The following is a 25,868-nucleotide window of genomic DNA, read 5'->3' on the forward strand; positions in this document are numbered from 1 at the left end:
GAGAAACACAGTAGGCTTAAACCATTCAACAACAGTGCTAATGAAGTTGTTGGCAAGCACCAGTCACTTTTTGTTTTTGCAAGAAGTTATAAGCATACACGGTATGATGTGTAAAATAAAATGGAACAGTTATCCAGAGCGACTTGTTAATGCATAGCTCCATCCACTCCTCCTGGGCAAGACTCCTCTGCAACAGATTCCCACTCAGAGAGGCAGCCCAGTGCTTCCCTGACATTGTGATGTGTTGAAAAATCATTTCAGCCTTAACATGCAATGTACACTTGTGTTGTGGCAGTGAAAAACACAGGTAAAACCTGAGACATGTTTGCACTTCTCATCTAGCTCGTCTGAGCTATCCAGCTATTTTTATAGATAGATTTTACTGTGCTATCTGCAGCAATGTATCTCATAGGAAAGAACAACAGCTTTCCTTATGGGTCTCAAATAGCCTTTAGTAATCCACACTTGCACAGTGCTCATGAATTAGGTAGCAGCTTTGAGTCTCACTTCTCTGTTGGTTCCTTTCTCTGACTAAACTTAGCAAATTTGGTCATTGACAGAATAGAGCTGGGTCAGACAGAAGTGCTGCAGGTTCACCTGGACCTGTCTGGCAGCCTCATACATATTAACATGTGGGCATTAGATGCTCTGAAATACTGTATTAGCAATTAGAAACAGGTCTGCATGCGTGCTTGGATGGAGAGGACTGGTTTATTCATCTCCATGCTCATCTTCTTGTTGGTATAAACGGCTCATTTTAGCAACCACCAAACCCTCTTTGTCCTTTAGCTCACTTGAGGCAGCTGGTGGGGTGGGGAGCACACCAGTGTGCTCCAGTTCATAGTCTCCAGGCTGCACAGCCACAGAAGAAACTGCAGGTCACAGCTTTCTTGTATTTAAAGCATGCCAGAATGTACTGAAATATGGAAGGACATAGTCCCTTCCATGAAGGGCTCATAAACTAAAGGACAAATAAATAGCAAGATAGCATAGCAAAATCAATACTACCTACAAGCAACATAAAATACTCCCAGCAGCTTCAACGTAATCTTCCAAAGCCACTGTGGAACAAGCAGGTTTGGGGGAAGGGGCCACAGACATTGAACACCTCTTGGATGAAAACACAGAGTGACAAGTGGGTGGAATGATTTGATTTTCCTTGTAAGTGAAAAGTGAACATTGCAGATAGGATGTAGAGAATAATTCATTATGCTATGGCTCAGTAATAAAAGAACCGATCATGCCACGTTCAACTTCATGCGCATTTCTTTCTTCATCTCTTTCTTCAAAGAGAGGAGAAAGTGGAGGTGAAAATCCGTGTTTATGCCATCAAACAGTTCTCCATCCTAGTTCTGTCAGAAAGCCAGAAATTAAATGAAAAACGCTGAATGTTCTATAGCTGATGGGCAGGATAAGGCAGCATTAACAGTCAGCTCCACCGTGACTGGGGCTGGTTAGCACTTGCTAATTCTACAGCTAAAGTCAGTGATCAAATACCTCCTGAATTCTAGGGGGGGAAGGAGGAGGCTCTCAGCTACCATAAATATCTGTGTCTTAATGCACTGCGAGGCAACCAGGGCAGCTCCCTGCCTATTCCTGTGCATCATGAATCAAAGCATTTTCTATTACACTGTTCCTTATAGCCCACTGTATTGATCACAAAATACTCTCGTGCTTAACAGCAAAGTCACACTTTGACATATATATCTTTGCTTGCCTAGTTTGCTAGTTGGAAGCAGCTTGACAAATCGCTCTCCTTTCTTTTCTTCTTCGAGTCCAACAGGATTTGAAATCAGGATGCAGAAAAAATGATGAAGATTTTAGTCACTGCAGTGCTCAGGAGAGGCATTGCCAGGAGCAGGAACAGGCAAGCCCAGCCTGGGCAGAGCCGCCGGTGAATCCCAGTTTTCCAAAGCCGGGAATCCGCCTGCAACTCCCAATGCCTGTGCAAGAGCACCCCCGTGAGCCCAGAGCTGGGGTGTGGGGAGCAGCAGCACTGGCCTGAAAGGATGGGTACAGGGTGCAACAGCTCTCTTAGCCTGGCTGCTGATTTAAGTAACATCTGCAGAGAAGCCACAGGGTAAATGTACATTTTCAGGCTCAGTCTGCTGGGATTACAAGTCTGAGAAGGGTCTTGTTTATCTTCAGGATCTCTGGGCAAACTGGAACTTTGTGAACTAGAATGAGTAGACTTGGGAAAGTGATTCTTGAGAATCATGATTTGACCCTTGTGGCACTCCTCATTCCCCCTTCTCCAAGCAAAGGGAAGCCAGACCTTTCTTACCATGGCACCTTTCCTATTTTCCATTGACCTTTACTGTTTAGGTGTGTTACAGGGGTACAAAAGGAGCACAAGAGCAATGCTGCTTAGGTTTCTTTCACAGCAGGTGAGGGATCTAGACGAAAAGATGTATCCAGTCTGGAAGCTGGAGTTTACCTGTCATGATGAGAGCTTCCATTTAGGAGATAGCTGGAAGGTAGAAGAATGACAGACTGGAGCACTCCACCCAAAGCCAGTTGAGGGCTTGATTCATATTTTACACAGGAAAAGCAAAACTTATTCAAATAGATTGTCCTTGTCTTATTTTCTGTTTCTTCTACTAGCAAAGAAACACCTTTGCTCCCGTTACCCACAGCTCAGCAGAGTGGGGAAGCTATCCCCAAAGGCATTCCAGACTTTCCTTGAGTTACTTGCTTCCGAGCTCAGTGGCAATGAGGATGAAGCTATTGATAACTTGGTGGAATTTCTGAACACAAGTGTGGAACAAAGTCACACGGAGTTCTTGCAAAGCTCAGCCAGGAGGAAGTGGCTGCACAATATCCAGCAGGCAGCAGAGACCAGCGGAGGAAGCATACAGCCGGTTTACAAAGCAGTGTTTAAGGCTCTCTCCCAGGTAGGCATCCCAGGAAGCACAGGAGTTGTTTGTATTAGGATTGTGACACTGACTTCAGACTCTGGTGCATATGAGTGCAAGATGGGAAGCTGCTCTGAGTCTTGGCTTCCTTGTGCATTTCTGCACTTAGCTTCTGTTCAGGAGAGCCCATGGCTGTGCACAGAGAATCACAGGTCAGATCTGCAATACTTCTTGTCCATGGTTTGGTCCTAAGCACAGATTATAAAGGGATTATTTTTACATGAACTTTTCTCCATTAGCAGCAGGAATAAAGAAATCCATTTCCATTGCCAGTGAAAACATCAAGTTGTTTTGCTTGTAACAGTGTGTCCTGGTCAGACACCGTCATAGCACAGACACATTCATGTCGTGCAATTGGTGCCTGAAATACAAAATCAGTGACCCAGAACAGCACCTCAGAAAAAATGAGACAAGTGCCAAGTCCATGAAATAAGTGTAATGGCCAGTGGCTAATGTACATAATGTAATGGGAAACGTTTGGTTGCTAGGATGCAGAAGCCCATGGGGATAACAAGAAGATCAGTGCATATATTGCCCTTTTGGAAGAGAACCAGCTCACACCAGAGGAGGACCAGATTCTCCTACACTATGTGGCGTGTACCGCTGATGATGCTCCATATGTTCTAAACCAAACTCTTCAGAGAGACATGAAAGGAGTAAGGCAAGAAAAGCTGCAAATACTATTCCTTTTGTCAAAAATACTTGGAATGGGGTGTACCAGTCAGGATTTGGGGTGCACTGGGAATAGAGAGGAAATCCCCCCAGGGACTGTTGTGTAATGATTTGTTATCATATACATGCCTTATACTCTGCATGGTCTACTTAGAAGTGCTCTGTTTGGGATTTCACTCCTTTCCTTGGGGAGATTAGCTCACAGTCTAATAATCTCATCCTTCAGCAAATGACTCTTGCATTGGGCCTACATTTTCTTCTTTAAATATTAATTCCCTTACAGCAGTTTACATCCACAGGATATTCTCTGAGAACAATGCCTTTCCTTCCCAGTGTTTACACCATAAACAGCTTTCATGCCTCTTCACTTCTCATTTCCAAAAGCCAGACATATTTGGCTGCTTCTTTAAACCTATTAAATGTTCTTCTAATCTATTAAATGTAACTGCTGCTTGCTTCTGTATTTCTTTTTATTACATTCATTAGCTGATGTTTTTTAAATATCCTAAGGATGAAAAGTGCCTTATTTCTTACTACTGTCTTTGGGATGCAAGTGGTGAATGTGGTATTTCTGGGTGTGCTCAGAGTAAGGAGCTAACACCTTCCTTCTCTGATGCCAAAAAGCAGGGAGAGATCAAAGCTGTAATATTTATTATTTCACTAAAGGTTTTCTGCTACTTTTAAACATAAAAGTTTCTTTTTCAGCTTTGCAGCTGTTGAAGAAGGAAAGCCAATCCATGTTCCAAGAGTTCAGCTGCATGCAAATATCCACTTCTGGAACCATGACCGCCCAGTGGAGGAGAGAAAAGGTTCTTTCCTGGTACTGCCATTGCACGACGCTCACTGGAGAGTCTTTGGCATTCTAGGACTTGACACGCTTCGGGACCAGTGTGAGACAGCCATCTTTCTGACCCATGAGATCAGTTTCTATCAGGTGGGCATCATCAGAAAGGGGTTTGTTAGAGACCTGCCTGCAGAAAACTGTAGGGATCACAAGAATTTCACGTGTTTGTTCTGAGTAAATGTAATTTGTACAGCTAAGAACTGTGGGTCCCTTTCTGTTGTGCACAGTGAAAGTGGTGTGAGCAGAACACCTTATCAATATTTTACTTGTGAGAGTCTTATCTGTGATTATGAGGTGTCACTTCATTAATAACTAATTTAAGCTTCTCCTGACTAGTAAATAATTGCACAATTGTGCAAAGCCCAAAGGTAGCAGCTTTTCTTTCCTGAAGCTCTGAGCTTCCCATTTCTGTTTGTTGCCATAAAGTGGCATGAAACCTTACTTTTTACATGGTGGAATAATTACCAGCAACAGTGGTCTGGGTCTCCTTGGGATGCTCTTTAGGATCAGGCGCACTGCGATGCATGATCTGGGCAGCAGGGAGCGCAGCAAGCCAAGGTTACCAGCCGATGTGGCCGTGTCCACCAAGAACAGCTTTGTCTCGTTTAGGACGTGGCTGTGACCTGGACACTCTGGAGCTTTAGATCATTATTCGATAAGGGACATTGCGCAGTCACTTCTCAGCTTTACAAGTTCTGATTAAAGTAACTCGTTAAAACCATTTACATGAACATTTTGTCAGCTTTTTCACCCAAATCCGATGGAACTGTCTCGCTCACTTGGAGGTTTCTGCTTTCACAGGGAGTTTCTTATGCATTCAGCAAAGCCTACCACCACATCTGCACACTGGAAAATGTTCTACAAATGACTGGTACTGCTCTGGACTGGCTGTATACCAGGGCACCCAGCATCCACACTGTTACTATGTACCTGGTGGAGCCCAGCAAAGACAAGGTAGGCAGATCACTGCAGTGAAAAGCTTGTAATAGTCAAGGGCTGAAAGGCAGCTTTAGTGAGGACATGCCATTTCTAGCTGATTTCCCAGTGGTTTATCTTTAATTTATCTTGATTTTCCCAGTGACTTTAAGTTGAAGCCTGCCTGAGATTCTTGTGCCTGCCTGTGCAACAAAGGGCTAAAAGCTAGAGAGGGAAGTTTCTCCCTGTAGAGGAGGCCACTCTTCATTCTTTTCATTCTCCCATGTAAAACAGTTCAAGAGCACTGCTACTATAACCCCTTCTCCATGGGGAAAAAAAAAAGAGTATTCTCCTACTTCAATGCTCACAGCTGCATAGGAACCAATAGAACAAAACCCCACATCCATGCACCCATCCATCTGTCTGTAGCTTTGCTGTCTGGGGCCTCCACAGAGGAGATTCTGTGCACGTTAAAATTATGGTATTTTATAAGAAAAATAAAATGTCCTGGCTAATGTATTAGTTCTTTGTTCTGAACTAATGACTAATGTCAGCAGGCAAGATGTGAATACATCTCAGGAAGTGGCTGCTTCCTAATTATCTAGCTTGAAGAGGCAGCCCCCTTCCCTGCAGATCATCTTCCAGTTGTTGAGCAGGCTCTCGGGCCCTGGGAAGCTTGTCATTTCATGTACAAGTGAGTTAAGAAGATGAAAAGTGTATGCAATATTTAGGACTGATCCTGTGTCATCACAAAGTCTGTATGACATCTGCTGTAGCCATAATTCAGCTGCTTCCTCTGATAAGCATGGTTTATGTTGGCAGCTTTCTGTTGTCTTTCCAGGCTCTGCACTGTTCCCTTGTTAGCTGCCTGATAGCCAGGTCACTTGCTGCCCTCTGTGCTTTTCACATGTCAAGGCACACTGACACAAACATGAGAAAGAGGACTGCAAGAGGATTGCAAAAAGAAGAAAAACCTCTTCTTGGCCTGTGGGTGTTCCTCAGTGTGGAGCCTGGGGGTGGATTAAATAGTCTGGTGAAGTGAGGTCCAGGGCACATTCACATGCAGCTTGAGCAATACACTCTGGGAATAAAACCAAGCGTTGTTGGGAGATGTCTTTAAACCATCCCATTGCACTTTAATGTACATAGGAGCTTAAGAAACAATTTCCTCCCTCTCCAAGCTTCAACATTGGCTGTTTCTTTCTTGGATGCAGCTAAACCTCCCTTTCCTCTCTGGCAGGCACAGAACTACACTTTGCGCAAGATGATTTCTATAGATAACACAGGACAAAAGGAAATTCATAGCTCTCCTGTTCTCCTCAGAAAAGAAAATCTCGTAAGGTAGGCTCAGCACCTGCAATAAAACCTGTCACCTCTGGTTCTAGACTCCAGCCTGCACCAGACATGATCCACAGTACACAGAGCCCATGGTAGTGCAACCCTGCAAGAGTGTCTGGCTGCAGCTCTCCCACTATCAATGCTTCTGGTGTGGATCCATGTGACACTGAATTAGGAAGGGTGAGGAGTATTTTCTCTTTGAGTTTAGGCCTGCAAAAACAGAACTTCCAACTTAATGCTTTCCAGCTGAATTGCCAAGCAAGCCCTACCTCTTCTGTGAAAGGTTTGCAGGGTTAGAGTCTACACTGAGCCATTTTACTCTTTAGAATAATCTGTCTTTTTTTCCTGGCCATATTAGTCTCATTTCCTTCAGCTGTTTCCTTCCACTGCGAACATCCTCACAGGCTTGTCTTTTAAGCCTATCATCCTTGCTGTCAAAGTTGAGTGAACAGCCAATGCTGTTCCAGCAGATGTTTTCCTTTTCATAAAGCTCTATAGAACAAATGTCAATGCACTTAGGAAACTTTTTAAAGCAAGGTTTGTTAAATTCTTATGATTTTCAGCAATTGCTTTGGCTGAGCAATACTGTGTTCCACAATGCTACTTCCTCCTTTTTGTGCATGGCTTGAGTGATACTTAAACCTTTGCATTTCATTTCAGGGAAATAAACAATGATTTAATAATGTAATACCTTTGTTTTAACTAGAGATGACCTTCATCTTACTGAAATATGCTTAATATATTACCAAAAGTAACTGGAATGGTTTTCAACTCTCATTTCAGAGATTACCTGTATAAGTGCATAGACAGTTCAGGAGTCATTCACACTTCTGTCTACAGAGAATACCACATTGCAGTACCTCTCCGTGATCTATCGGGACAGGCTCTTGGCCTGTTTGACATCAACATTGGACACAACCAGAAATTACCACATCATGAACACAAAGACCTGCAGAAAATGCTAAAGATATCACAAGCTGCCTTCTCTGAGATACTGAAGACGGCTTTAGAGGAAACAGAACCAACCTATGTACTGGGTATTGTGCATACAGAGCCACGATGGGGTTTTTAGGGATGAAATAGGAATCTCAGGAAAGCCCCAACTAAAGAATCATTCCTACAAGTTTGGGATGACAAATACAAACCTTTGGTAACTCAGCTACTCCTGAGCAATCCTAAGTGCTTAGCAGAGTACAGTTAAACACAGTGTTTAGGTTTTGACGCTGGTTCAGAGGGTATTTTGTGCCCAAGTCCCACTGAAATCAAAGGTATGAAGCTTTGTTGCCTTCGGGGATCTAGCATATCGTCCTCAGAACCGCCCCAACTAAGATCAGAAGAATCTGAATGTCACAGAGTTACCTGCATGCCTGAACCCTGCGTGGTCTCAGGACCTCTGCTTGCCCCTGAGGCAAGTTTTGTCTCCTTCTCAAGCACACACCATTTTTAAAAGTTTCATAGGATGCTTGGGCTGTGTACAGATCAATCAGCCAAGGAGACAAAGAGTTACTCATAAACGGGGCAGAGCTCGCAATCGATGACATAAGTCTTGAGTAGCAGATGTTTCTGAGCAACTTCTTCAAAGGTTTTTGCTTTTGATTCCAGAGCCAGAACACGAAGCAAATTTGAGGCATGCAGGGATTCTGTTCCACTGGTGCATGCTGCAGGACCTGCGCAAGTGTGTCTGGAAACTCAGTGCGGAGAGCTTTGGTGACATAAAGAGCTATGTAGAACCACCAGCTCTGGTCCATAGCATAGTTAAGGCTGTGCTCTTGCTTTTCCATCCAGACTGGAAGGGCTCAGAGGAGACTGAGAACTGGAGTCAGTGTAAACTGGTGAGACTTCAAAATGTTGAGTCTTTGATTTCTCTTCTTTCCCCCACCAAGAAGATGCAGTGGAATTACCTACAGATTTCCTATATGTTTGTCTTAGCCATCTTTAGTTCTGTAGCCCTCTCTTAAGTTTTCACTGACACCCGACTCTTTTTGTTCTCTGCATTGCAGAAACTTGATGACAGTTTGATTCAGGAGATTTATTGCTTTGATCCGACTGCTGCATCTGTGCAAATTCAAGCAGAGCTGCTGCTGGACTGCATCGCTGGTAAATATCATAAACTAATTGTGAGATTACCAGACCTGGCTCAGCAATGAAACAGTGTCAGTGGCAGCTTTCAGCTGAGTGCTTTTAAGGTCCTTATTTCAGAAATTAACTCTGATTTCACAACAGATGAAGCAACAGATAAAGGGTCCTAAATATCTGCAGTCTTTTTCGGTCAATAAAAGTCAACCTGTTAAATTTAGAATCAAAATTCACTGTCTTAAGGAAAGGAGAACAGCTCAGTTTTGAAACGTACCAGAACAAGTGATCTCATTGTAAATCTCCAGATAAACATATGAAGAATGATGATGCTTTTGGCAAGTAATATATAAAGATGTACTAAGAATGATGGCTCTTTTGGCAAGTAAATCTACTTCAGGCCTCCATGTCCTGCCCTAGGGACTGACCTAGCTCCAAACAGCAATGTGAGTGTGGGAGGACAGTGTGAGCCCTCCTCTTCATAAACACCATCTGCCAGGTACTTAAAATACTCACTGGCCATATACAGGAGCTTATTTTCAGCCTGTCTTTCTCTCCTTTAATGAATATGAGCTTTTTTTGGTGCCAAAGTAGTCAAGAGGCTATTATTATTTGCAATATCTCTGCAAGAGAGATGACTCTTGTTCGCACTGAGATCTCTCCTTTAATGATCTAATGCCTGTCTGAGAGGCCTGTTAAAAATCACATGTGGTCAAGATGTGTTAATTTAGCTGGGGATATGTATCGAGAGTACCCTGCCCACTGGTGAACACAAAAAGCAGTCAGAGCTCTTTTTCATGTGTTCTCCTCATAAATATTAAACTAATTTACTGGAAAGAACAAAGCAGGCCTAGAACTGTAACTAGAAAGATTATAGCTTTGACAAACTGCTGGTATGCTACAAAGGGTTGGTTTCCTAGGGTGGAACTTACTCTGCATAGTGTCAGATCAGTGGTGTGAATAGAGCTATAACTTGAAATTATAAGAATTGTTTTAAAATTAACACCAGATAATGCCCATATGTTCTGTATACATGTGCTGTAATAGAGAAGACAGCACATAAGGAGCTATACTCTATCGACAGAGCAACCTTTAATGGTATGATTCTGCAGTGACCTTTAATAGCATTTAGTAAAAGAGCTTTGAAGTTCATTACTCTTAAATCAAATCTGAGCTTGGACAAAACCTCATTTTTCTCATTTCATGTTTAATTATCAAATGTTTTGCATTAAAATATAGCAGAGCACTTTGTGCAAGATGCATTCTAATAAATAGACAGTGACCACAGTAATGCTGTGTGTGCTTTTCAAAGCACCACCATTTTCCAGCCTGGAATTTACTGGGCTTGGGGAGAGCAACAGTGATGGGATGATCTCTACTCAGTCGTGTGGTGACAGTGCTCATGGTTTTGATTTCCTGTTGGATTTACAGCTCTTCTTTGTTTCAGGTGTATCTCGAGCAGCAGTGTGGGAGCAAGGCTCAGCTCCCATAGAGTACCTGTATCACTGGGTACACACCTGCCTGGTGCTGGCAGGGAGCCCAAGGAGTTTATACAGCAAAAAGAAAACATTTTTAGCCCCTTCTGGCATCGAGTTCCAATGCACCACCAAGTAAACCTCTTTAATTCCTCACCTCACCTTAGTCATTCTGGTATTTGACATCCTTTATTAAACTAAATGTTAAGGTTCTTACATTGTTTGTTACCCATAGCCACCAAGTCTTTGTTGTTAAGATGGTGGGAAGTCTGTTAGTTATTAGAAAAAGCTATAAACACGTTGAAGGAAACAGTTTTGCTAGTATAGCTACTTACTTTAAAACCTAGATTAAAGAGTTTTTGTTGAATTTGCGTTTGTTTGGTTGAATTAATCCTGACGGGAAAAGGGGAGAGGTATTGTGAATACCAAGCTGCAATGCTAAGAGATGATACAGCAAAACAAAAGTCAACATTCAGTCTCCTTAAATTGCTTTTTAGGAACAATTTTAAGTAGAGGTTGTTAATCAGCATTTTGTGAAGTTATTCTGAACGCGCTACACTTTCAATGCAGCAAAAAAAAAGCTTTCTCATTGGAATAAAGCCGGACATTACACCAACTGCGCTGTCAGCAGCAAGATTTCCCGTACCGGCACTTTCGCCACCAGGCAACGAGCCGTTAAAAAACTCGCTCCCCCCGCCAGCCCCCTCCCGCCCGTTCTCCGCTCCCCTTCTGAAGCTGGAGCGGGACCGGGAGCGGGACCGAGACTCGAGGCGGAGGGATCCTCCGGGGTGGGTTTTTGTCGCGAGGAATCTGCGGCCGCGGAACAACCGGCGGCTTTGCGCGGCGACGGCCGGGACAAGATGGCGGCGCTAAGCAAGCAGTGAGTGTCGGTGGCGCCGGGGCCTTCGGTGCGGAGGGTCCGACCGGGCTCTGCTCCGCGGGGCAGCGGATGGGAGGGAAGGTCCCCGGGGCCGCCGTGAGAGCGGGCGCAAGCAGGGCCCTGTCTCGGGCCTGGGAGAGCTTTTAACAGGCCCCCCGGCCCGGGCCGCAGCAGCGGGGCTCGTTGCGTTGGCCTGAGTTTAAACCTGTGTTTATTAAAAACAAACAAACCCCACATCGGTGGGGAGTGGCGGAGGTGCTGCCGTGTTTTCGGGGGGAGTTTTCACTCTTGGGAAGTAAAATCTCCTCAGGATACCTCCCCCTTCAGCCTGCCGCCGCCAGGCCCCCAGTAGTGGCGGTTGAGGGGCAGCGGCCCCCGGTTGCTCCTCGGCTCCCCGCAGCCGGTTAGAGTGAGCTGCTGGGGCGGATTCGGAGCACACGGAAGGAAACAGTTTGTCACAGTGGTGATGTGATATCTGCGGCATCGTGCAGTTCCCCATGCTACACGTTATGATGAACAAGTTACCCAGTGACCGACTGGGGGAAAGCAGGTTGGGGGAAATCTTAGAGACCTAGAAACCTTAGAGATTGCTCATTGCCAAAAACAGTGTCTCTGACAGAACGTCTCTCAGAGGTTGGCTCTGCCAGCAGAAGAGTTCTGTCTGTGTCATTAAGCTCTGCATGACATCATCTGGCAGTAAATCATGTCTTTTCCCATAGTGGTGTATGTGGGTTGGTGCTTTACATCCTCATGCAAAATAGGTGAGCTTACTGCGCACAGAATGGTGTCTAATGTAGACTAAGACCGAACCTCTGCAGGTGAAACAGTAATTTCTTAATTCCAAAATCACTTGGAAAACTCTGGACATGAGGGATTTATGGCCTCATTTAGGAGTTCCATTGCATCCCAAATCTTTGCATGGAAAAAGTCAGCAATACCTATGGGAGAATCTGCAGGCACACGGCAAGGCTGAGCACACTGCTGATGATGCTGCTCCACACCTCATACATTACACTGATGCTGGTCTTTTGTTTCTAAAATTGGAAATGGTGGACTTTCGGTTTGGAACGTGCTGTATTTTTTTATCAGTAACGTGAAAGGGTGACTTTTATTCTTTTTCTCTAGATATGGGCTCATTATGCCCAAAAAAACGCCACAGAAAAATCTCGTTTCAAAGAAACTCTCAGCGTTTGCAGATGACTCTGATGATGAGGTGAGTTCAACAGTTTTATGAGGAATTTTTCCCTGTATTCTTCACATTAATTGTTTACAACCATTAATGACTGCATGAGCTTGTCCTGGTGTCACTGAGATCTGTGTTGCCATTTAGGTGTGAAATAGGATCTGTGTGTTCTTTAGTGTGAGTTAGGTGAAGCCATGGTTGGTAACCGTGGTAACCAAAGTTGGTTACTTTCTGCCAGCTCTTCCAAAAACTCATCACCTGTAGCAGCCTGTTTGTAAGAGTTAATAGTAGCTTGTAAAGAAACTTGTTGGCCATCACTGGGAAACCTGCTTGCAAATAAAGACCAGTAACAATCAACATTCCTTTCTTGAGTATTAACTTTAAAGTGCATTAAAGCATATTTTATCCTTTAGCTCATTCAGTGCAGATTTCATACAAGTGGTTTATGATGTTTAGACTCATGGGTGTGTATGAGTGTGTCACATGAAGTTGATAGTGTTCTTTGCTATAGTCTCCTTCAATGGTTTTATATTTTTTAAGTATTACCTTCAAAATCTTTGCTTTCAACGTGCCCCAGTAGCAGTTGCTGTAAGCTTTAAAAGTTACACCCCTGGATATAGTGCTATGAATATGGGGAGCATCAAGAACTGGCATGGTACATAGACTGCTTGGGATACCTTACAGAAACCCAACTCCTAAACCAGACTTTCTGAAGGAATTAGAGCCAGTAGCTTCATAGTTTACAGGTAAAGAACAGGAACTCAAAATCATGGAGATGAACATGAATGGAGCTTTCTGGACATAATGTTGCAATATACTGGGTTTTATTGATCTGGAATTACTTGTGATAATTTAATCAGAATGTCATTGTGTGTATATTTAGCTTTTTTTCCTACAAAACTCAGAGAATAAACTTCACCTACACCCATAGCCTAGAATTTTAACGTTTAAGAAGTTGTAATTTAGAATCAGTTGAAGTTTGGCAATGGAATCTGTTACAAAAATACTCTTGCTGCTGTAGAGCTTCACTCAATGCTTTTTAGTGTGGTTGAAAACCCAGTGCTAATAAAGCATCAGATAATCCTCGTCAGTTTCTGATTCATTATCAAAACATTTCTTTTAAATATGCTTTGAGTTTTTTTTGTTTTTTCTTATGAACTCTCAGTTGTTCTTCATATGTCACAGAAAGCCTGAATCTACCACTTCCCAGCCTCTGTGTACCTGGTTCACTTACAGAAATGAGAATGCTGCTGTTGAAGGTGTCTGAGCTCTCTTTGTACAGGCATGAAAGGGGTGAGAGCCTTCCTAGTGGCACCTGCTCAACATGGAACTGACTCAGTGCAGCTTATAGGACCACAGGAGGCAGAGAGGGCAGGAACATGTCTTAAATCCCATCTCACGCTGCTGCTGTCCTTTGCACTCTGTGAAGGTGTGTCCTTCCTTGATCTCCTAGCTGGCTCCATGGTGCTGCAGAGAGGCTTTCCTTTCAGATGGAGATGGCAGTGTCCATGGAGATCCACTGTCCCCATGGCAAGAGCACTTTCCTGGTTAGTTTAGTCCCTGTCAGTTTGGGATTTGGTGTCTTTTTCTACATTAAGGGTCTAAACCCACATTTTCTATATCCCAAGAATGAGCATGATTTAATCCACTGCCAGCATTACACAGTAGGACTGGGAACCATCTTTTTAACTTCTCCATTTCCTCTTAATATCTAAACGTTAAAGTAAAATAATACATAGAGTTCTAATAATAATAGTGCATGATGCTGTCTACTTTTAGCTTAACAGATCAAGTATCCTCTCAGCAAGGCTGACAGATTCACTGAGAGTCTGTTACAAAGACTCTTAAAAGTTGTCATGCTCATCACTATGGTACATACCCAGCAAAAAGTAATAATCTCATAACTGCCTTTATCAGAGAAGATCATTTATATTTTTTTTAAAGCTAAATTACTTTATTAGTTCAGTAATCATTTCAGAGCTTTTCAAGATAAGGAGCAGCGTTTGGGAGGGGTTTCATTTCCTGTCTGCTGCCTTATCAGCCAGAACTACATCTCAAATGTCTGGAGATTATGTATTTTTAACTGAACTCTAATAAAGTTTGTGCTGGGAAATCTGCACACCTCACTTGGTCTGTGATCATACAGGAGATACCAAACTTTTGCTCTCTGTTTTTAAATGTTACTATGCATATTTCAGTAAGATTTTGCCTGTGCTCTTGCTGAAGGAATTTGAAAGGTGGGTTTTTTTCTGTGGCTAAGTACATTAATGGATGTTAGTTGCTGATGAAGATGATCTTTGGGTTAGTTCATAAGGAGCAGAGCAGCTGGGTGGAAGTTTTCTCCAAGTACAGTGTTGACTGGGAAAAAGCAATCCAGGAGGTTACAGGTGCTTTTAGTCATTGGAGTTGTGAATTATTTGCCTTCATAATGAGGAGTTTTCGCTATCTTTAAAAACTGGGGGGAAGGTTTTTACCCCTGGGAAAGCCTGTTGTAGAGAGCAGGTGTTACAGCAGCAGTCTAGGATGCATTAAAAATAGGTTTCCTTTCTGGCTTAGTATTATTTGTGATACATCCATTTTCTCCAAAGATGCTATTCCTTTATTCATGCATTGTGTTTTCAGAGATGGCTTGTGAGTATTCCCAGTGCACTCTTGCATGTTCTGGTTTATCTTTGGAATTCAGCTGAAAATATCTCTGTGGTATAGTAGATAAAGGTTCTGGTTTTTGGTTGTATCAGAATCACCCAACATACATTCCTGCACCTCACCAGCCTTACAGAACTGGTTTGTTGCTCAGAATGTAAAGTGTAGCTGTAAAAATAACTGTATTTAGACCACAGTAGGTGGTATATTCAAGAGAGAGAGAGTGGAGTCAGTATGGATAGTTCTTTTTCAGACATAAATGAAGTCTTTAAGCAGGCACAAAGGAAGAAACTGAGGACAAGCAGAAGACTATATTCTGTTGTAGAGTCACTTTGCAAAAGATATAGAATGACTAAAAGTAAAATTGGCAAAGTGATGAGTACTGGTGATGACGAGAGTTTATGCAACAGTTTTCATGCAAAGTAAGTAGACTGAAGGGGCTCTTAGGTTACTGAGAGGAAGGAAGTGAAGAGAAGGAACTGAAGAGGATGTAGGTAAAATCAAGAAAGTTCAGAGAAAGTAACGTAGTATTTCTCATAATATGAGCAACACAGTGTATTATGGAATTACCAAGTAACTGGTTTGATCTAAACAAAAGGAAGTCGGGGATTTCTCCACACAATGTATAATTAAGTTGTGGAGCTCATTGCCGCAGGATATTGTGGCATGGCCAAAAAGATAAATGGGTTCACTTATGGATTAGCCAAAGCAAGGGGTGCTCTTGGTGGCAAACAATGGTCCAGGTGCATCCTCCAGTGCAGGAAGTCCCTCACCTCCTGGTTTCTGGAACCTAGGAGGGAATGTCGAGGAAAGCTAATTCTGTATGTGAGTTGTTTATGTTCTTTCTCTTAATCTTCTGCTAGTAGCCATGACTCATATGGTGTCTGAATTGAGAGGGATCTGTTGCCTGACTTGATAGTATTTTTTCCCCTTGAAGCTCTGAGTCTTGTGTGTGTTCAGGGATCATCTCTGCGGTCTGTAGTTGGGTAATCCAGGTCTCTCTGAGGGCAACCTTAACGATTCAATGCTAAGTACATATACATGGGAGTGTAAGTGGCTCATTTTGAAATGTTTGGATACCAAAGAGTCATGAATCCAAAGATCATAGCCTGAGATTTCTTACCTGATGTGAGAAGCATGAATTGAGCAGAGTCAGATCTCAGCCTTTCCAATATACAGCCACGCAGGGCCCCAAACTTGGGCAAGATCCATAGAAATCTGTGCTTGAGCTCCTGAGTGCTCTGTACAGTCACGAGAGATGCAGGTACTGCTGAGGCACAACTCACTTCATGCTAAAGTGAACACCTAAAATTAGGGAGGTGAATTTTGCTTTGAAAGTGCTTTGCTGTTTGTGAGCTGGTTGACTGTCCCTTCACTTGGTGATCAAGCAGAGCTCCTGATTATCCTGGTGCTGCTCTTTGGTCAAGTATTTTTCTGCCCAGCTTAAACTAGATGGTTGTAGTGAGAGATTAAAATCAAACTACATCTAATCTGCCTGACGTCACTGAAGCATGTAATTTCCCTTTCAAATGTATTTCAGTTTAAACAATGGTAATTTATTTTGTGTGCCTACTGCAAAGCAGCATGTAGGGAGTTCAAAAGGGCAAAGCCCTCTCATGGGTCTTTCATAACAGGTTATATTAGAGCAGAATTGTCTTCTGGTTTTAGAAAAGGATTGGAATGATGTCTTATATTGTCTATCAGTAAGTACCATGCCTGGAGTTTTGGTAACAACCACAAATGCTTTTCCCTTGGAGGCAGGATATGCAGCTAATACAAGATGCTCCATTATTAATAGCTACTGTGTCACAATTTGTTGGTCTTCTTGTGACAGTAGGGAAGAAGAAGTTGGGCATCTCACGTGTACTTTGAGAGCATCTATTAAAATAAAGAAATGGGAGCAAACAATGAGCTATTTAGTAGATTGGGGTAATTTATTATTTCTTCTATTATTTTTTTTTAACCCTAGGAGGGGTAGACGAGAGAATCTCATACCTAAGAGCTTCTTGATTTGCATGGATTCTGTCTGTGTCATTTCACAGGATGGGGTTAAAACATTTTCTCCTTCCAGAAAATACTAAACTCTAAGCTTTGTGCTTCAGAAGAATAGCTTGACTGCAAGGAAAGGGTATGAGACAGATTGCTGAGCTTATAGGGCTTTTAATAAATGGGCAGTTGATAAGTAAAAACAATACAAAAGAACGGGAAGTTCTCATCTGTCAGAGCTTGTGGCACAGCAGGAAATTGTTCACCATAAACCATGAGGGAAAGTGTTTGTTTTCTGTAAACTTACTGCCACTCTAGACAAACAAATGGCAGGTGGAGCTCTTTACAATGATGTGTACTATCAAGAGGATTATGTATTACTTTTGTGTTCATGTAATCTTTGCAGATCAGCAAGTTCATTTCATGTAGGCAGAGGAAGAAAACATTCTAAGCAGCATTTCAAACGTTTTGGTGGGATAAAACTGCTTCTGTAAATACAGCTCCTGAATCTGTTTCATCTTCTACTGAGCCATTGCTTTCTGCGCTAATGCAGGGAAGATGCCTTAATGTTCAGGCACCTTTCTGTAAAACCAGCGTAAGAGTCTGATAAAGGAAGTCTTCAGTGCTGACCCTTAATATGTCAAGTAGAGGATCAGCGCCTTTCCCAAGGGCCACAAGGAAGTTTAGGTCTTCTGTGTGGCACTGGTATATGTTCCACTGCCAGTTTAAAGCAGCTGTTTATATGAAGAAGTTCATACAGACTCATTTATAGCATTTTGAAAAGACAGCAGATGACCTAAAAATTAAGTACAGTATTTAAAATATTCTACAACATTAGCTTTTCAGTCTTGAAAGCCAGAGGTGGACAGATCCTTTTACGTTGTTTTAAACTGAATAAACTGCTATCTACTTCCCCCAGTCAACCAACCAACCAGCTACATAAATAAATAGGAGACTATATCTGATTCTAATCCAAATAAGCAGCAAGCTGCAGTGTACAGGGTGTAGCCTCTGATCCCACAGCAGACTCTCGAGTGTGTTGCTAATGTCTTACAAGCTCAGGTTCCAAAAGCCTGAAGTCTGTCTGCTCCCTTCACCTGGTTACCTGCAGGTGGGTGGGAGAGGGAGGCTGCTTTTGGTGGGAGCCTAACTGAACCATGGAGGGCTTTTCTTCCATGAAAGTGCACATCACACTTTCCCTTTATTCCTGTAGTTTAAGCGCAAGGTTTAACATTTGGGAAGTGGAGATGGAGTTTATCCAAGTCTGCATGTAGCAGCTTTGTAAGTTTGAGATACTTAATTACATAAACAAGGTTACATGTCCTGTCAGTTGTAGTGAATCTGTTAAATAAACAGTATCATCTGTTGGTTGAGGAAAGATAAATACACAGCTTAGTTCAACACTAAAAGACAAAACTAAATAAAATGCAAAGCTGCCTTTAAAAGACAGTATGATTAGAAAACATATTTTCAGTAGTGGACATGGTTTTTCTTAGGGAAGATCAGTACTGCTGTTTGCGAGCATATTCATCTTGAAAAATGAAACGTGAACATTTGAAGTACATGCTGTCCATAGCAGCAGTATTCTTCTTTCTAAAAATACAGAACTAATGATACAGATCAATCCTGTAGTAAATGCCAAATCTTTCAGTTGTTTTTTACTATGAGCACAGTTTTTTCATGTGCTTGTATGAATGTCTGCTCATGACTGCTGCATCTCTGAGCGCATGTACACGCTGGAGGAAGAGTATGTATATTCTGAGCACTACCTATGTATTTCACAGGCTCTTGGAAAGATAATGACAATGTGTATCTTCTCAGCCACCTTAATTACCTCTCAGCATGATCCCTGCAGGCTGACCCTTACCATAGTGGAGGGGTGTATCTTCTCCACTGTTCTTTTGGCAGTGGTTGGAGGAGGGCATTGCAACTGAAGAGTTTTCACAGACCTCCTATGTCTCTGAGCAGTTCTTGGACAGAGATCACTTGCTTTTTGAAATGACATGCCGCTTTATGCAGCTTTTGAGGTGCACGCCATTGAAATAGTGTTCTTAAACTCATCATTTTCATATATATGCTGAGGTACTGCGATTCTTTGCTCGTGGAAAAGGCTGATTCATTGTATGCTTGGGAAGGAACTTCTAGCTTTTCTTCCTACAGAAAAATTCTACTGAAATGAGAGACTGACTTAATGGAACGGGATTGTTACACAGTTGTTTGTTAGGAGCTGTGTCAATGTAATTGATTCCATTTTTGCAATGTTTCCTTATAGCCATCTGTGGGTGAAAGCCTTCAGAAAGAAGCACTGAAAAAACAAGCAATGAAACAGGTAAGATGTGGTGGCAGATTAAGAAATTACAGCATCTATTTCCTTTAATTAAATGGCTGCAGAAACAGATTTGTATCATTGCAGTGTTACAGTTACCCTTTAAACCAATTCCATATACATTTATGATTTTGTGCATTGCTCTTTGCAGCACAAGACTTGATCTGAAGTTCTCAGGGCCTTTCCTCTAGCATGGAAATCTATCAGGTTTCTGGGCAAGGTTGGTCATTTTGAAAGTCTTCTGGCTGGGATCAGAGCAGCTGAAGAAGAGCCCGATGAAAGCTGCATGAGTGAGGCTTACAGAACTGGCCATAATGTAAAATACAGTGAATTTTCTGTTTCCTCAAAGCAAGCAGTTAAATAGACGAGGTGTTGAAGTTTGTTTTGTGGTGTAGAGTGCATTGGTTATTTTAGAGTTTCTCAAAAGCTTTGAAAATTGTAGAAATGTCATGCTTAATTTTTGGGTATCTTTTCATCCTCTTTCCTTTCTTTTAGACTAAATTGGAGATTCAGAAGGCTTTGGAGGAAGATGCTACAGTGTACGAATATGACAGTATTTATGATGAAATGCAGCAGCAGAAGAAAGAAAGTAATGCCAGAATGTTATCTGGAAGAGATGACAAAAAGGTTGATACCTGAAAGTGTGTGATGTCTGTCTGAGCCCCGTGTGCTTGGAGTGGCTAAAATTGATTAACTTCTAAGCTTTGCCAAATGCATTTTCCCATGGGGCATGCAAGTTTTGTGCTCAAATCCCATTAAATAAGGTAGTAATTGGCAAGAATTTTGGCGAAACTGTTAGTTTGTTGAGTACTTTGGAGTCCTCATCCAGTGGTATTCCAGAGGGTGGCTCACTACAAGTTTCCCATGCACTTTATGATGTACGTACAGTGTGTCTGTGTATTTCTGAAGAGAATGTTACAGTGGGATAATAGGATTAGAGGCAATGGGCCCTGTAACAATACTGCTTATGATAATAGAGACTCTTGTTATTAAGCCAATGAACATAAATTGTCCTTCCTCACACACTGCTGGGCTTCCCGGAGGACTGTCAGGAGACAAAAGTAATTAATTTCCATTGGCAAGATGTGAGCCGGTTTCCACAGCCCAATGGCTTGTTTGAAAGCATTGTTGAATTATCCTGACAAGTGATACTTTCATTGTTACTTACTCTGTTTAATTTGAAAGCTCTTGTCAGGTTTTGTGGGTAGAAAGGGAAGCTTCCCACTCCTTTACAAGCAATAGAAAGGCAAAACTATTGTAAGGCAGAAGACAGGGGTGAGAAATCAAAAACCACTCACACTCAAGAGCAAAAATTATCTTAGTCAAAGATGGGCTGAATGTTTTGGTTGAATACAGCATGGAAGCATGGGTGTTTGTGATCTGAAAGAGAATGCCAGTTTATTTCAGATAGCTGTCAAACAGTGGACAATATGTTAGAGTAGCTGCTGTTAGTTTTTATTCTCTTACCGACTTTCAGCTTCTCTCCATCAATCCCAATGTGTATCTTCTCAGCCACCTTAATTACCTCTTATCATGATCCCTTTTTTCTCTTCTATTTTAGCCCAAATACATCCAAAATATCCTCAAAGCAGCTGAGATTAGAAAGAAGGAGCAAGAAAAAAGAATGGAAAGAAAAATACAGAAAGAGCGTGAAATGGAAGGGGGAGAGTTTGATCACAAAGAGGCTTTCGTGACCTCAGCCTATAAGAAGAAGCTGCAAGAAAGGGCTGAGGAGGAGGAAAGAGAAAGAAGAGAAGCAGCTCTCGAGGGTGAGATTCACACTGAAATAATTGCCCTTTAAAATAAATATGTTAGTACAGCCTTGACATGATTTACAGCATTGTTATGTGGGCTCTCTGTGAGGCTTGAGATAATTAAAATCAAAAAGGTCCAGGTGGCAGATACTGAATCAGATCCTTCTTTGTTATTTTCCTTTGTATGTTACTAAAGGAACAGAGGAAGCTCCTCTCTGTGTCAGTGTTATTTGTGTTGCTGCTTTTTATTTTTGAGGAAGAGTCACTTGTTGAAGGAAGTCTCTAAGCCCGGGGTACAATGAGGCTTACACTCCTTACTTCAGACGTTTTGTAGTGTCCCATGAACAGGTGTTGTAAAGAATAGGATATGGGGTCATGAGATAAATCAGGCTGGAGTGGCTCTCAGAAGTTCATCTGTTACAGCCTCTTGCTCAAAGCTTGGTCTGCTGTAAGGTTACTCTGAGCTTTTTCCACTCTGGACTTGAAAACCTCCAGGCTGGAGACTGCAGACTTGGTGGTGTCTACCAACTGTGAGTTGTAGTATTTGTACTGATAAGTATTTGTGGCATGGTAAATCCAACCTCACTTTCTTTCTCACAGCATACCTGGATGTGACCAAACAGAAGGATCTCAGTGGATTTTACAGACATCTTTTAAACCAGAGAGTGGGGGAAGAAGAGATGCCTAAATGCAGCTTCCGTGAAGCCAGGTAGGATGCCATTCTGGAAGGCTTTCCAATATAAACCAGCTTCTGGCTGTTTCTGATTCCAGACTCACTGGACCACTGTAAGAATCAGAGAGTACTAAACATTGTAGGGTAAAGTGATTCCTTTACACAGCTGATTAATTTAATTATGTGGAAAATGTCTAATAATCATAAGTGTAATAGTCTGTAAGACAGAACCAAGCAGGACAGGAATGCCATTTAAAAAGTATCAAGAGGACAGTCATACATGTAATACCACTTGGTATTATTCCAGCCTATATATTCCAACCTTTATTTACTTTGGTTCACATATTTGACAATATGCAGTAGGTTCCATATTTTGAATTATGAGGGAGACAAAAGATAAAACAACAAGCACAAGAGGACAGGAAATGATGTTGTGATATAAATTGCCTGAAAAGAATGTGAGTCTCTGACTTCATACTTACTCCACATTTATGGGTTCATAAAGACTAAATTGATTGAGTGCTGGTGCTGTGGTAAAAGGAAATTAACCAAATGTGTAGGAAATCCAGTGGGAGTGCTTTAAGATCTTAATATATGTACATTCCAAAGCAAAGTAATGAGATGAGGCTGAATTACTTACATAGCTGAGGTGGTGAAATTCTGCCCTGTGGAATGATGAAGGGGGTATGTTTCTTATGTGCAACAACTGATCATTTGAAACAATTCAGGTTAAACCTCTCTTAAGATAGGCTTTAAACCTGGATATCGCAAGCTAAATGCTTGCCATCTCAAAGAAAATGCAGCACACATCAGATGCTCAATCTAAATAGATGGTGTGCTGATTCACAAGAATTTACCATGGACTGTTACTAGAGCTGTATGATTAAAGAGAAGAGACTCATGGCTCCTGTGATTGAGCACGTATTTCCTTATCAGTCAGCAAAGAATGACAAAGCACAACCTTTCTGCCTACTGCCCAGACTGGTCCTCCATGGATCGGCTTTTTGTGCTTAAGAATCTATGAGCTCTGAAAAGATAGTCATTTCTATCTAGACTCAAGGGCAAGATCTTCAGAAATACTGGATTATAAAAGATCTACTACTAATGGAAGCTGCTTCTTACCTCTGTCAGCAGAACACGCAACAACAAAACATACAACAACACAGCGTACAGCCTGCTGCTCATCTGGATAATTATTTGAAGTGAAAAGGAATAAGCACATAGGAAAAAGTGTGTAGCTTGCCACACAACTCCCATATGAATACAAATCTGTCTTTTTGCTTAGGTGGAGGCTACAGATACTTAACCATAGTCATTCTTGTAGATAAATTAATCCGCTCACGTTCACCAATGAACCAGATACAGATGTGTAGCAGAAATCCTCTGCGCTGGATTACTGGAACCTGAGCCACAGATAGATTTGCTTTCCTAGACTTCAGCAGCATCTTTTGCTTAAGCCCTGACCAGAAGTCAGTTTGTGGAAGAGGCTGAGATTTCAGGCTGTGTAATGTTGTTTGTTTTCTTTTTTAACATAAAAAATGTAGGATAAAGGAAGAAAAACCTGACAGTTGTTATGATGAATCCAGCCAAAGGAACAAAGGCTCATATGAAAAACAAAGACCGAAGCCCTCTGCTAAGAAAGAGAATAATCCAGATGCTGATACTGACTTAGAAACTGATAGTAGTGATGATGATAAGAGACATAAAAATAGTAAAGTGAATTTGAAAAAGAAGAAAAAGAGGGAGAGCTCTGTGAGCAGTGAAGAGGAGGTTAAACATCACAAGAGCCAGAGACATTCCATGTCACCGAGTGCATCCAGTGTGGAGGAAGAGCCACCCTCAAAAGCCCAAACAAATCATCTTACAAGGAGGGGAGAGAGCAGACCAAGTAGAAGGGGAAATGATGAACAGTACAGGGAAAAAGATCACGAGAGAAGTAGGACCTATGAAAAGGATCACCAAAGGGATAAGGAAGAGCGACATAGATATGGGGATCATACTAATAAAGATAACTACAGGAGGAGGGAAGAGCAGGATGATAAACAAAGAGGGAAGGAAAGAAGAGAGAGGGAGGGACACAGCAGAGAATGGAGGAAAGGAAAGGAGAGAGATGAGAAGGGCTCAGAAAAGGAACGAGAGAAAGAAAGAATAACAAAGGAGAGAGATGAGAAGGGCTCAGAAAAGGAACGAGAAAAAGAAAGAATAAGAAATGGTAAAGATAGATATAATGACAGAGAGAAGGAGAGAGGAGAGAAATATAGAGAAAAGGAAGATCATGTGAAGGACAGGAGAGAGAAATACGGTAATGATGAAAAGAAATACAGAGAGAGGAGGGGAAGTAGTTCTACACCTTTAGAAAAAGATGGAGAGACTCATCAGGAAAAAGAGAGAAAGGGAAGAGAGAGGGAGGTGGATGAGAAGGGAAGATCCAGCTCTGAAATGTCATCTGAGCAGAAACGTAAGGCTGGAGAAGAAGGGGATAAAGAGGAGAAAGAACAAGCACAGAAACCAGCTGAGAGCATGAGCAAATTTGCCAAACGGAGCAATGAGGAGACAGTCATGTCAGCAAGGGACCGGTACTTGGCGAGGCAGATGGCACGTGTCAGTGCCAAATCTTACATCGAGAAGGAAGAAGATTAACATCCCTTGGTGGACAAAAACACTTGGTCTGTCAACCAGAAGGAAAAGTCACTGCTGCATGGACTCCTGTACAGAGGTAAAAGTGTGTCCTAGTTATTTATTCCTGGCTTTCATCTAAGAAACTGTATGCTGTAAGAGAGGAACAACTCTTGAAATGGGCTCATGGATCACTTGAAAAACAGCCTTAGTGTCTTTATACAGTTGAAATATTAAATTGGGTTGACTCCATCCACCATGGCCTTCAGCACCCAGCCCATAAGATTCTGGGCACTTGAAGTTTCTGGGACAGACCTAGGAGTGTTAAAAAGCATGGCAGCTCCGAGCTGAAGCAGTGAGCTCTGCTGAGAGAAACGGGTTCTCTGCCCTTGGCAGGAGGCATTGTTGCCAACTGATGCTCTCAAAAGTGAGCAACAGACCTGTAAAAGTGAAGAAAAAGGCAAGAAAAACAGCCTGAATAATAATCTAGGAAACTTCTGTATGTAGTATGGTGTTTTGTAAGCTAGATGCATATTGATATATGAATTTTGTATTTATGTGTGAGCTTTGGTCTTGGGGACCTGATGTACAGAAACGAATAAAGTGTAAGATACATACTGGGTCTAATGTGTGGGTCTTCTTAATGCTTGTGTTATTTTACTGTGTCTGTGTGTGAAATAAGGTACATGAGTCTTGTGCTTGTATATGAGTTTATGTATTACAGTTGTATCTGCTTGTTTCTACTGGAAGTAATATTTTACATTTGTCAACCTGTTCAAAGGTTCATAATGAAGAATTAAGTTATCTCCAATCCCTAGCTTGGTCAGTGGGATATCTGACAGTGGTTGTAGATTTTAGAACACATTTTTTAACACTTTTGATAGTAGTTTCTTTATTGCTTTTTATGCTACAGTAAAGTGAACTTGTTCAGCCTTAGTAATGAGACAAAATGTGAGTGAAGTTAAATGCCAAGCCTGCCAGTTTACAAAGCCTTGAAATGAGTTTTATATATAAGCTCATCAAGTAACTAAGCACTTACTCCAAGTGTGGATCAGTTCAGTTTTGCTGTTCTGTCTAAACAAATGTAATTTGCTTTTGTTTCTTCTGTTGGAATAGAGTGAAAGAACTGAAGGAAATCCTCTGCTTTTTGGCAAAGAGGCCTTGTTGGGGTAGTAAACTGGACTGGATATTTTGCTGTTTGGAATAGAGTTGTATCTTTGTTCTTTTTTCCCATAAGAGAGGCACAAGAGAAGTCTACAGATGGATTATGAATATTAAATTTATTACAATAACAGTTTACAGTACAAGGCACATACTGATGACTTAACAATTGGCTTGCAACACTTGTAACTAAACAGCTGCATAAATTAATACAGGTGCATCATGTACAAGTTGGAGGGAATACTTAGTTCTGTACAACTAAAACTCCGGTTTAATACTCTTTGCTTAAAAGGCAAATATGGTCCTAGTTTAATGGTTTCATAACTTCCTTCTTACTTCTCAGAATAAGGGGTAGGATGTTCTCATGTGATGGGTAAGTGAAGGGGAACTGAAGAGAAGGAATTGGGTGGTTTG

The 25,868-nt window shown here is 41.8% G+C and overlaps 2 protein-coding genes across 8 annotated transcripts in view; both read left to right on the forward strand.

The window, feature by feature from the left end:
• Positions 1-10,599, forward strand: part of EFCAB5 (EF-hand calcium binding domain 5) — a 39,058-nt gene extending 28,459 nt beyond the window's left edge. For all 7 annotated transcript variants that reach the window (XM_057415055.1, XM_057415020.1, XM_057415030.1 and 4 more), the window contains 9 exons: positions 2,605-2,894; positions 3,404-3,576; positions 4,293-4,521; positions 5,233-5,385; positions 6,587-6,687; positions 7,468-7,721; positions 8,287-8,516; positions 8,685-8,781; positions 10,205-10,599. In XM_057415055.1, the coding sequence (XP_057271038.1) occupies positions 2,605-2,894; positions 3,404-3,576; positions 4,293-4,521; positions 5,233-5,385; positions 6,587-6,687; positions 7,468-7,721; positions 8,287-8,516; positions 8,685-8,781; positions 10,205-10,371 (1,694 nt within the window). In that variant the 3' untranslated portion in view covers positions 10,372-10,599. The remainder of the gene's footprint in view (positions 1-2,604; positions 2,895-3,403; positions 3,577-4,292; positions 4,522-5,232; positions 5,386-6,586; positions 6,688-7,467; positions 7,722-8,286; positions 8,517-8,684; positions 8,782-10,204) is intronic.
• A 363-nt stretch (positions 10,600-10,962) lies between these two features.
• Positions 10,963-24,914, forward strand: NSRP1 (nuclear speckle splicing regulatory protein 1). Its single transcript, XM_057415087.1, has 7 exons — positions 10,963-11,112; positions 12,238-12,325; positions 19,197-19,253; positions 19,746-19,877; positions 20,812-21,019; positions 21,605-21,713; positions 23,222-24,914. Exons 1-7 carry the CDS (start codon positions 11,093-11,095, stop codon positions 24,315-24,317), a joined length of 1,710 nt encoding a protein of 569 aa, XP_057271070.1. The 5' UTR covers positions 10,963-11,092; the 3' UTR covers positions 24,318-24,914.
• Positions 24,915-25,868: the final 954 nt, after the last annotated feature.

This window comes from Pezoporus wallicus, unplaced genomic scaffold, assembly GCF_028554395.1.
Source record: "Pezoporus wallicus isolate ANWC-B61680 ecotype Strahan unplaced genomic scaffold, APGP_CSIRO_Pwel_v1 contig_8517, whole genome shotgun sequence".
NCBI lineage: Eukaryota > Metazoa > Chordata > Aves > Psittaciformes > Psittacidae > Pezoporus > Pezoporus wallicus.